This window comes from Rhinolophus hipposideros (assembly GCF_964194185.1).
Source record: "Rhinolophus hipposideros genome assembly, chromosome: 17".
NCBI classification, from domain to species: domain Eukaryota; kingdom Metazoa; phylum Chordata; class Mammalia; order Chiroptera; family Rhinolophidae; genus Rhinolophus; species Rhinolophus hipposideros.
Window position 1 is genome coordinate 735,001 of NC_138063.1, and position 12,261 is coordinate 747,261.

Sequence of the window (12,261 nt, forward strand, 5' to 3'; positions counted from 1 at the left end):
AATTCAGTGAAGATCAGACTGCAGGAGTCTCATTACTGCATGAAGGAAGGGACGTAACAGTGTCTGTAAGGAGGCCGGGTCTCCTGGAAGCAGAGACAGCTGATTGCTACTGCAGATAGGCCACTAACTAAATTCTCCAAGTGCCTCACTTTGCTCAAGGTGTGCAGCTTCACCTTAAACTTGCTGAGGTTACGGAGCAGGGCAAAAACAAAAGAACAACTGGCATCTTCAGGTAAGTGATTTCTTAAAGATTGGTAAGAACGAAGGGCTGTCTCAAATTCTAGTGATATATTTAAAAAATTATCACACAATGCAAAGAGTATCTCCTTTTGCATTTCTTTGTGATCGTGGAATGTTCTCCTGCAGACCCACAGATTTACAAAGGTCGACGTGGCCATTGGGAGAGAAGCCCGTCTGCATGAAGCAGACAAAGCGAACCACATCGTACTATATCCTAACAATTGTAACTAAACACGGAACAAAATATCTTCAAAAGTTCTTTCCCAGTATTCTAAAGCTACTATAGAAAGACCTGCCAGAATCTTCACAAAGATTTTTATCTTAATACTTTTCAAAAAGAAAAATGCCAAGAAATTAAATATTGTTGATTTTGAAGTATCTTCTCCATTTTAACTCCTCAGAGGAGATAAAATGTTAAACTTTTGTCTGGTATAGAAAGCATTCACACAGTATGTACATTTAAAGTTACACATAATGAAGCACAGTGTATATCTTATTTAAAGAACATTTTTCTTTACATGGAATATGTGTTAGGGACAATCCACTAAGGAAAGCTTAAAAATTAGGTTAATTTCTGGATAATTTTTAGTGTGTTGAGTGCTGGAAAAATTAACTTCATTGTAAATAACATATCTTTACAACAAACATTGCTCAGACTTTCTTTGCAGGAAAACGATGGCATGTGGGAGAAAAGCAGGACTTGTTTCACACTGTGCTCCTGCAGCCCTTCAGCAACCCAAACAAACCTATTTACTTTAAAGATAAAAACTTTTCCATCTCCCCTCATTTTTCATGTTAAGTGCTTTTAGGGTTCACCTCCACATTCGTGGAAGTTAGGAAGTGTTCCCACAAGTAATTCCCTCTTCCTCCCACTGGCAGGTTTGCAAAATGAACATAGATTCTCAATTGTAGAAACTGTGCACAGAATACGGAAGAACTTTCTACTAAACAATAAGTCATTTTGCATCATGCAGTTATAACTGATGGCTACCTAAACATGCCGCAGATATTCTTGTCAAAGCAAAATCTCCTCCCACTTACACTCTTTTAAAATTGAACAAAGCAAAATCGAAGAGAGGAAACTGTATAAAAATGGCATTCTGACCATGTGGACCTGTTAACAGTTCATTATGTTAATGAACCTAACAGAACAGACAGCTGTGGGATTTTATAAGCAAAGTTTCATAATAAATTTGCTTTCTGACTAAAACATATTTTAAAAACTACAATGAGCGAAGGGAACAATTCTTCACTCCGATGCAACTTTCTCATTTTGGACACGTCACTTGGATCAGCACCTGGAATCTTTACTGACACGGTCACCTCAGTGGTTTCCCACGTTCCCGCTATGATTGTTCCACTCTCAAAATCTGAGTGTAACCAGCATGCCATACATTTCATCAGATAGTCTGGGATAAAATGCATCCGAATACTGAACTCTAATATTTCACTGTAGAATTGAAATTTGGGTGCGTCTTTTAAGAGTGTTATTAAACAGCAACAAGAAGGCCTGCCACAGAGCTGCCGGGTCAGAGCCTGCTCTCGGGGCCGGGCCCGGAATGGACACGGCAGAGGCGGCCTGGCTGCTGACGCTCTCAGAGGACGAGACGCAGGGGGAGGTGTGAGAACCTGCTTGACGGGGCCGCTCGTTACAATGATTAAATGTATCATGTTGCAGTGTGTGTGTGCTAATCGGACTGTATTTAGTTATTTTCAAAGATGCTTTCTATAACAAGAAAACCCATGTGGGAAAAAATCTGAACGCGGCTCACAATTCTATCACGTAACTTCTTAGGCCCTTTCCTCCTGCCGTTGTTTTAAGCCAATAGTATGTAGGGCTCAAACGTAAGTCAACCATCTTTTAATTTAGTTTACATTTTAGACTGGCCGTGCTGTTTTAAGAATAGAAGTCATCGCCTCGATTAGTTATTATGGCTTAAAATTTGTACTTTGAGGTAAAACCATGTCAATGACCCACAAACAACAGTACAACAGAACGATTTTGAGACATTTATTTCCAGTGCAATTGGAAATTCTTTCTTTCTTTCTTGGGGGAAATTGAAAAACAAGCCTTGTAAACATTATCACTAGTGTCAAAGATATTTTATCTTTTGCAAACTGACTATTGAACGACCAGGAGATTTCAAACTGTGAGCAGGCCAGGGGTGAGAAAGGACTTGGCAGCGTGGAAGGGCTATATCAGCACACGTGGACAAAAATGCCAGCCAACCCACCCAGGGCCCCACTTCACCCAGGGGCTCCCCTTCCTGGTGAGCAGGGCGTGGCCAGTGGCTCCCTTCCCACCACTGCCAGGAAGAAGCTGGCTGGGCAGCCACTACTCTGTGAGGTCAGCACATGCCAGCCCATGGCCTCGAGTGGGCACCGGGCTTGATGCTGAAGTTGTCCCCTGAGCGCAGTCAGGAACCTGTAAGGACAGCAGCCGCCCCCACATTGGCTACTCAGACCTAAGGTTTTTCAGGTTCCTGACTCTCACCCATCAAACACTTGTGAGCAGGTCCTATGTTCTCGGTTCTTCAGAAGAGGGGAAAGTGGTTCCCCCCACGCCTTTCAGAGGAAGTCCCTAACAAAGGGATAGCTTCAATGGCAGTCTTAAAAACACATGGAGTTTTTTCTTCTCACTAATAAAACAGGCTGAGAATGTTTAACAAAAATGTCCTATTCTTTGGATCAACTCTCTCGGTGTGAAAGGAGCCTCCCCTACTTCCCGCAAAAGAAAAAAAAAAACAAAGAACCCCCAAACTGTTTTACCATCTCTCAGCTTTAATTCCTGCTCTGTTATATAATATACATGTAGTATGTTTTCACTGTCTGCAAAAGTATATAATGATCTCCTAAAGAATGTGGCAGAATGTTTATCCATGATGATCTTTCTGAAGCCACAAGTTTTGAAAAGCGCTGTTAACGATATACAAAAGAACATTGGAGACAGAAAGCTTTCTTTACAAATTTCAAACTCCAGTTCTTAGCAAAACCTTTGTTTTCTCTTTTCAAGAGTACAGTGCCTAGTAAGTAAGCTACACAATTACAAAGTAGGAAACAGGCATTTGATAATTTTGTTTGTCAGCTTCAAAAGCTCACCTGTACTAGTCTGCTACACTTTCGCTACATATTTTAAATTTCACAACATTAAGGAAAGATGCAGCAAACTTGTTCAGCATGGAAAAGGGATGTTAACTTCTCCACTTTAATTAGTAACCTAAAATGCCACGTGGGTCTTTAGGAAAGAAAAGGTACTTTCTCCTTTGCTTTTACCATCCCTTAAAAATCTAGGAAGCATTTTTCAAGTTTTCCTAAATTGTTCGGAGACACTTGTTTTCTTGCAAATTAATTCTTTTTAACTCCTTATGATAGCTTTGAATCCCATAAAGAAAGATGAATTATCACATACTGAGCCCAAGCTGTGAAACAGGGGGAGACAAATAGAGACCCCCACTGTGTTTAACAATGTAGAAGAAATTCCAGACGCCATAGAAAAATTTTGTCCTTTTTCCTAGACCTCCACGCGGGCGAGCCTGGCGCCGAACAGTGGAGGGCACTCTTGTTATGTGGAACGCCAGCGCTGACCGCACACTAGCTTTCGTCGACTCGGTGGCCCACATCTCAAATTTGTTAAGTAACGACCACCTGTGGCACAGCCACCAAATGTCTCCTGTTTAAAACATTTGCAGTTTTTCATCTGTGTGGTGAAGCACCACATACTGCTTCCTTTACGGACCCACACAGAGGGAGCGAAGACACACTCCCGCTTGTTGGGACTGTCTGCCTGGATGCCGTAGTGAATAATAAGACGTTGGTTACACTTCAAGCTTACACATAGTTCTTTCACTGAGACGGATGCTGTAGTCACACGTATGAGGGATACACATACATCACTACCTATGCCGGGTGACAACACACAACCCTGAAATATGTCAGCTGATGAGAAGAATTTCAATCAAAATTCCATGACGGGTAAAAACAAGGTTTGTGCAGGTCACTTTGGGTTCCGATTCAGAAGGTTTAAACTCAGGTTTGGCATGAAATGTGCTAGCTCATGACACGCCTACTCAAAAATGCCTACACTATCACCCTAGCTCCAGCCATTTTTCAAATACACTCACGTAAAAACACACAAATAAACGAAAGCACTCAGACAAGCAAACACCTGGGTCCAAATGGCCCTGAGCAGCAGGGACACACTGTATCCAGGAACCAGGCTCAGACCGACTGTAACCAGCAGACTGCTTGCACTTGGGCTTAGGTTATTAAATCACTCCCATTCTGTCATCACTTCCCAGCACTGTTCCATTTCTATGTGCAGAGTTTACACACGTGCAAAAACCCATCCTGGAAAAGCCACTGCCCTGGGCCACTGCAGCCAGCAGCTCCGCACATACAGTCATACAAGAGAATTATCACACAGCGCTGCAGAGGTCACTCTCCAAACAGCCCAGGCATGCCGACAAACTAAGACCCAGTGCCACGGCACCTGCAGGGTTAATTAACAGTTCAAGATGTAATAGCCACACAAAAGAAACCCATTCTCGGTCCTTCTCTGAGAACTATAAACACTTGTGCCGAATGAGATGGGCATCTGATAAGCGGAGCAGCACGGAGCAAACTCGCGGGTCTCTAGTTAACACTCAGATCCAGTGTTAACACTTCACAGAACAGTGCTGTCCGCTTGCCAAGGTCAACAGCACAGATGCACTAATTGCATTATGAGCTTGACATCTAGTGGCCACCCCTGGCAGGGCAGAGCAGGCAAAGGTTAAATCAGCAAGGCTTGTCAAAGCACTTCTGACGGCCCCACCTTCAGGGAGAGCCGGGCAGAAGCCGCCAGCACCCTGCAGCCCCACCTTGCCCACACCTCAGGCCACTAGGCCGGAGTCTGTGCTCGCCGGTGGGCGATTGGGACGCAGAGTGGGTAGGGACCCTCGGTGTCAAGCAGAACCAGTGTGGGGCCGTGCGATGGGACAAGACAGGCCCACTGAGGACAAGGTTTAGACACCACACTGGGATCATCAGGTCTCTTTGGTGGACAATGGGCCAGTCTGGAGGACGCTTTCCTTTAAGTAACAACAAATCACCCCCAACCTGACATAAATAGAGCCCATTACATTATATTATTATTTCAATTAATATTTACACTTTCTATAACATGACTTGCTTTATTTGATTGCTTGGAAATCACACCGTTAACTGCATTTGAAATCATAAAGGTATTCAAATTACAAGAGAAAGACCTATGGACAGGGATTTTTTTGATATAAAAGTTTATTTGGGGCGGTATTAAAACATTAGATTTTTACATAGATTTTGTTTACGTCTTATATGAAACGTACAGCAATGTGCCGTCTGCTGTAATTGAAAGTCTGTCCCCCCAGTAGCAGAACTGGCCCTCCTTTTCATGACACTGAGACACTTTGGCCTTATTGTGGTAGTGAGTCCAGGAAGTACGTAGGACAACAAAACTGACAAAAGAACGGAGCCTCCTCCTGCTATAACAGTATTCAAACATTATCCTTCTTGAAACTACTTTGCAGCCTTAGAGACAGTGCATAACCTCATTAGCAGTTAAGGAGATTTTAATTTTACTTGCAGAAAAGCCCGTGCCAATACTTAGATTTAAGAATGCTAAATTCCAACTGGCGTTCAGGGCACAGAAAGGAATCCATGGTTTCGGCTCGGCTGCATTCCCCCCAAAAGACAATGTTCTGAGAGCTACCTTGAGACGAACGGTAAAGCCTGAGAGATTACAGTTGGAAATGAAATCTGACCCGCTTTGGCCTGCTGTGGCCATCATCTTGTGTACCCGAAATAATCAGCTTGCTAAGTAATTCCTGCTGTTGGTCCATACCCTCTGCCTTTCCTGGCTCTGAACAGATCTAAAAATACTGGATCATCCTATGTTGTGGAAGTTTAAAATGTACGTAAAAATCCCCCTGTTACATAATTAGCTCTTCCTCTGTGAGGTGGGAGCTAACTGGCGTGCTTTCTGTGAACCCTGAAGTGATGCAGTTTTAAATAGGTAAAGTTTTTTAATGCTATTTTTAAAATAAATGTTTGCCGATTCTTCCTTTCCCTTTTCCCCATTACTTACTTACTTTTCACCTTTCACATCTCAGAGAAAACAATCTGCCTACGAGTGTTAGAAAGCGGCTTCTGTGTTGTTTCCTTTTCGAATGCTGAATTGTAAATGTGTGTCGTGTGCGGGGGTGGGGGTGGGGGACTCGAGGCAAACCATGCATATACAGATAAAAGAGAAGAGATCTCTGCACTCAGGGCTGGTGGCCTTCCCTTAATTTAAACACAGCCTGTGAATACCACTGGTAAATTCTGAAATCACATGCTCGCCACATTTAAAAGGATTTTTTAAGATAGCCATGTGACTGAAAATAAAAACACACTTTGAAGCAATTAGTACCAACAAACAAAATACACGATGGCAAATTGTTTTAAATTATCATATCCTTTTGTTCTTCCTTAAACACGTTATTTTCTTTCTAACGACAATAAAATACATCTTTATTAAGTCGTGTTTTCTATGACAAAGGACAGCAACATTACACCTTTTAAAGTTCTTAGTAGGAGTGTAAGTGCTGTTGTCATTACAAGTTTTAATCACTCATTCTTAGAACAAAAGTACTCCTCCGCTGGCTCAAAGGATTTCACTGTTGGTGGCATACATTTAACTGAATCCTAAAGCTGCAACACATTGATTTCTAAATTTTCAGAGACAGGAATTAAATAACTTGCAATTTAAAAAGATTATTCTTATCGGGAATGTAAGTCTCAGTGATCCTTACATTTTACAACAGGATAAGTTTGGAACTCTACAAAAATCATTGTTACTTTTTTTGATTCCAAATATATCATCATATTTCACTCCTGCAATAAGTTTCAGATAGCACTCAAGCTATTTTTGGATAACTACCTTTTTTCATTGCTTGCCTAAAAACCAAAACCTAAAAAAAGTCCTTCTTTTTTAAGAAATAAAGTCTTTTTACTATAAATTAATGTGGCTGTGGACCTTTGCCCCCCATATTATACTAAACTTTTTCCATATAATATTTGTTTTATCAATAGCGTTCAATTTTGCTGTCCTCTACTGCTTTAATTAATATGTCACACCCAAAGTGATACAAAGGAATTATTTACTTCGTTTCTAAAACACTGTGAACTTAGCTCACTTGTAACTCACGCGTGGTCTGTTTATCTGCATTGCCTTTAACAAAGTAAAAATTTTGAGATGATCTGATTCATGTTGGAGTTATTTAGTTTTCACAACCATTTATCTTTAGAAACCTGTTTCAGTTATTTTACTAACGAGGACCTATGCAAGAGTAACAGACACACAAGCATTCCTTGAGTGAGCAGAGAGGACAGGATCTTTTATGCGCGGTGAACAGTCAGCTCCAGCATAATTAGATCAGAAAGAACTATTTTTAAATAGTTTGCCTCAACTATCCTTAAAACAGTGGAGGAGACACTGTGGGAGGAAGGCTCGCGACAGGCTGCTGTTGGCCTTCGGCAGAATCTGATCGCGGGCTGAAGCAGCAACGTCTGCATCACAACTCCCAGCGCCCGAAAAGCACAGGCTTGGCAAAAACTTTAATCCGATGGTGGGGAGAAAACCTGAGTGTTTCTCCTCTAAATAAATTCAGTAACGACAAGGGGAATTCAAAAGAGAATTTGTAAATAATTTATTCCATCCTAGGTTTTCAGATATAGGCTACATACCCTAACGTGTTTACACTATTGAGTTCACCCAGCTCACATTTCTGAAGTGAAATTAAAAATGAATAGCAGTGCCTCAACTTGTTAATTGTTAAATACCAGGGGTTTTACTCCATTAATTAAAATATGCTTTAATAAAGGGAGACATTGCACATTTTGATAAGGACCCTACAAAGCTGAGAAGTATTTACATTGTTGCATTTGGGGCGGCTGTGAAAGCCGATTTTAAGCTATTCAGGAGCCACAATAATAAAGCTTTAAAATTCCTCACTGGGATGCAATGTAGTTCTTTTGAAGGAAAGACTGTCTTTCTCATTCGGCAGAAATAAATCCATTCATTTGATCATGTAGTCATTGAGGGCAATACAAAACAAACCAAGTGTGAGAGATTCTCTGTGATGAAGTAAACAAAACAAAAAAACCCATTTCCATGACAAAAAGACTCTTTGTCCCTAATCCCCCCACCATATGCAAGCGTTTCTTTTTAGCATATCTCCGGTTCCAATCTCGGGGGACGGGGCTGCACGGACGCCACCGCCTCCCGTCCCCCGCGACCGAAAGGCCGGGCCGCGTGCGCGCACTGGTCTCCCCGAATCCCCGGCGCGTCCCGGGCAGCCCTCTCCCTCGCGTGCAGGGTACCTGCTTTGTCAAACTTCACGGCACCGCGACAGGAACTCCCCCGTGCCTGCGGTTTTACGCACACAGTCGAACTAACTCCCGGTAAAAGGATGCGTGTCTGCGTCCACACAACTCACAATCGGTTAATCCAAAAGTTGGCCGGCGCGTTTGTAAAAGACGAACTACCTGGTGTCCACGCCGCGGAGCGGCCGCGCCCCGGGTCTCATCCCGGGGACTCCGCGGGCCCCGCCGAGCGCGCGCGGGGCCCGGACTTCCCGGGGGGAGGCGGCTCCCACCTTCCGCCGAGACGCGGGGCAAACGGGGAGCCCGGAGGACGTGCGGGGTCCGCCGCGCGGAGCTCACCCCGGGCTGAGTCCCCGGCGGCCACTAGGCGAGGCCGGCCACACTGCGTCCTCGCTCCGGAGCCGGGTCAGCGGTTTGCCGGCCGCCGGGGACCTCGCGGCTCCGCGGCCTCGGGGTGGGTGAGGGCGCCCGGGTCCGGGGGGGGCGGCCCCGCGCCGAACAAAGCTGCGCGGTCCGCGTCCGGCGGCCGGTGAGCCTCGCACGCTGCCCCGCCGCCGCGCTCGCCGAGGCCGGCCGGCCCGGACGCAGGGAGCCCGGGGGGCGGCGCGGAAGAGGAGGCGCGGACCCCGCCCGCCCCCGCCCGCCCCCAGCCGCGGCCGCCGAGCCAACTTTACTTGGCCCGCAAGTCCCCGCGCCGCGCGCTCCGGCGGAGGACCGGGTCCCCGCGGCCGGCCCGCCCCGCGGGCGCCGCGCCGCGACACTGGCTCGCGGAGCCACGGAAGTTCCCCCGCCGCCCGCGGCCCCTCACCGTGCGCGGCGGCCCCGTCCGGCGGCGGCAGCTCCCCGTCCGACTTGAGGTGCTGGGGCTTGGCCTGCTTGCGCCGAGACATGCTGCTGGCGGCGCGCGGGCCCGGCGCGGGGCAGCGGCCTCAGCGGGGCGGCCGGCGGGGACGGCGCGGGGCGCGCATGGGGCCGGGCCCTTAGGCCGGGGGGGGGCGCGGCCCCCGGCGCCGATTGGCCGGCCTCCCGCGGACTCCGGCCTATGCAAATGAGCCGCGCTCGCAATTAGCGGCCGCGCGGGCCGAGCGGGCGGCCGGCGCCCGGGGACCTGGGCGCGCGCGGCCTCACATCGCGGGCTCCGCGCCCCCCGCGCCCGCAGCGGCCCGGGCGCACAGCAAACTTCGGCGGCGTCCGCGCGGCGCCGTCTCCGCCCGCGCGCCGGGCTCGCCCCTTTATAGGGCGTCTGCGCCGCGCCCCCCCGCCGCCCGGCCGCCCCTCCCGGAGCGAGCGGCCGCGGGCAGGGCTCGGCCGGCGCCTTTGTCTCCCCGGCCGCCCGGCGCCGCGCCTCTCGCGCTCCGGGCCGCCGGCCGCCTTCGCTCCTCCACCGGGGACCGCGGCGCCGCCGGGCGCGCCGGCCTCGCTCGGGCTCAGGTGCCCCGCTCCTCCGACCCGCGCTCCGGGCCCGCTCCCCGCGCGCGGGCTCCCCGGCGGCCCGGAGGCTCGGCGGCCCGGAGGCCGGAGCGGAGCGGAGCGGAGCGGGGCGCGCACGCCGGGCTGGCGGGACTTCGGCAAGACCAACTTTCCGGTTCGGAAGCGGCGCGGGCCGCCGGCTCCTCCCCGCGCCCCCCCCGCGCCCCCGCGCCCCCCGCGCCCCCGCCTCCCGGCTCCCTCCGACTCCGGAGCGCCCGCCCCGCCCGCCGCCAGCCCGGGGCCGCCTTGGCCCCCTCGCTCGGTCGCCGGGCCTCCCCGCCGCCAGCGGCTCCTTAAATCCAGGGAAAGGGAGGGGATGGCGGGTCCCGGTCCCTCCCCCCACTTCCCTTTCCCGACGGTGCAGCGCCGGGGCACCTGCGGAAGGGAAGGGGCGCGGGGGCCCCGAGGCCGCGCGACTGAAAGTTCCAAGTCCACCAAAGTCCCGCGCGCTGCGCACCGTGTTCTAGGGCTCAGGGGGAGGGGCTGACTTTGGGGGGACACGTGAGGGGTCGCGCCCGCCCGCACCGGCCCGGAAGCCTCGGGCGGCCGTCGCCGCGCGCTCCCTGCACACGCACCCACTTTTTGCCGGCGGTCACACGCACGCGCCCTCGCACTCGCGCGCGCACCCCCACCCGTGCACACGCGCCCTCACCCACTCCCGCGCGGGTCCTCCGTCACCGAGCCGCCGCCAGGATGTGCCCCAGGCCTCGTCACCACCGCACCCGCGTCCCTCGCCCCAGTATGTCTTTTTAATTTACTAAATTTCTTATTTTTGTCTTCAAAAGTGGCCCTGTCTTGTACAAAGGTTTGGCACAGATGGCCTCCCGGCGCTTGCCCCAGTGTCAAGCGCTGGGGGGTAAACGGGCGGTGACCAGGGAGACACCAGCGCGGGAGGGCTGCGAGCTCCTGGTGTGGCTGGGGTGGGGTTCTGTTTGGCTGGGGGACACGCGCCCCCCAGGAGGACCCCGATCCTGCGCCGCCCGCCTGGCTCACTGCAGGCTTTTCCATTCTAGAATCTTCCCGCTTCCCAGCCTGCGTTCTCCCGCCCGCCTCTAACTGTAAGTTTCACAGAGCAACAGCTTTGGGCTCCAGGAAAAGCGCAGGGAAATCCTACCGAGGAAGGGAGCGCACTGGGTGGAATCGTTTCCAGACAGCTCTCATCGACACTTTCGGAAAAAAAAAAATCTCTTCAGGTTGGTTTTGATTTGCTTTTTGGTGACGGGCGTATTGATTTAGGTGATTTTGTTTTGAAAAGGAAAAATGACCACTACGAGATGCTCGAAATCTAGAGTTGTCCCCCACACGCCAGCACAGACTGCGCTTTTACGGCGAAACTGCGGGGGAAATATCCTTATTTCGCCACTACGTTGTGAACTTTCGCAAATACTGCACGCGTTTGGGGGAAGCCCTCGCCTCAACTGCAGAGGCGCTCGGCAGTGAAAAGTTTGTAGCCGACGCTTCGGGGCGAGCGGGTCCCAGAACTTCTCTGGGAAGAGAAGGGCCAAGAGAAGCGAGGCGGGGGAGCTTGTAGAGAGCGGAAGTTTTGTGCATAGTTTACGGGATCGACAGGAGTTTACCGAGCGGCAGCAGAAAGGTAGATGTCGGTGACTCCTTTCTCCAAGAGAAGCAACGCAAAATGATCACCGGTGGGTCGGCCCTCTGGTTAAAGGTGCACTGCTTTTTGTGACGTGGTTAATTTTCTTTTTTCCTTCTTTTTAAAAAAACGACACTTTGGGGGAGAAGAAGCAGCTGTAGCCCTCGCGGCGTCAGAAGCTTTCAAAGGATGCCCGAGACTGGCTCCCCGCAGCCTCCTGGCCCCCAGGGACCTGACTCCTCCTCTTTGGGCCACTTGGCTCGAGTGGATCCCCACCTTTTTTGTTCCTAAGGCCATTCCTCCTTCCCTCTCCCAACACCCCCACCCCCCCGCACTGCAATACACTGGAGTGGCTTCCCAAGGTTTTTCTGGGACTTCCAAACGCAGATGTTTAATTTCGTCCGCTTGCTTTGCATTTTCCACGAGGTGTGGTCGTCGGGAGGGTCGTTTAAGCCCCTCCAATGAGGGCGAACCTGAGACCCCAGCCCTGGAAGAAGCAAAGGTGTCGCGCAAGTCGTCATGCGCTTTGCAAGTGGGAAGATGCCGCAGGCTTGCTCCGTGCCCGCCGCGCTGGA

General features: G+C 50.2%; 1 protein-coding gene across 3 annotated transcripts in view; it reads right to left on the minus strand.

The window, feature by feature from the left end:
• The window catches only part of SALL3 (spalt like transcription factor 3), a 20,855-nt gene extending 11,287 nt beyond the window's left edge, over positions 1-9,568 (minus strand). For all 3 annotated transcript variants that reach the window (XM_081078357.1, XM_081078356.1, XM_081078355.1), the window contains exon 1: positions 9,431-9,568. In XM_081078357.1, the coding sequence (XP_080934483.1) occupies positions 9,431-9,512 (82 nt within the window). In that variant the 5' untranslated portion in view covers positions 9,513-9,568. The remainder of the gene's footprint in view (positions 1-9,430) is intronic.
• Between the last annotated feature and the right edge of the window lie 2,693 nt (positions 9,569-12,261).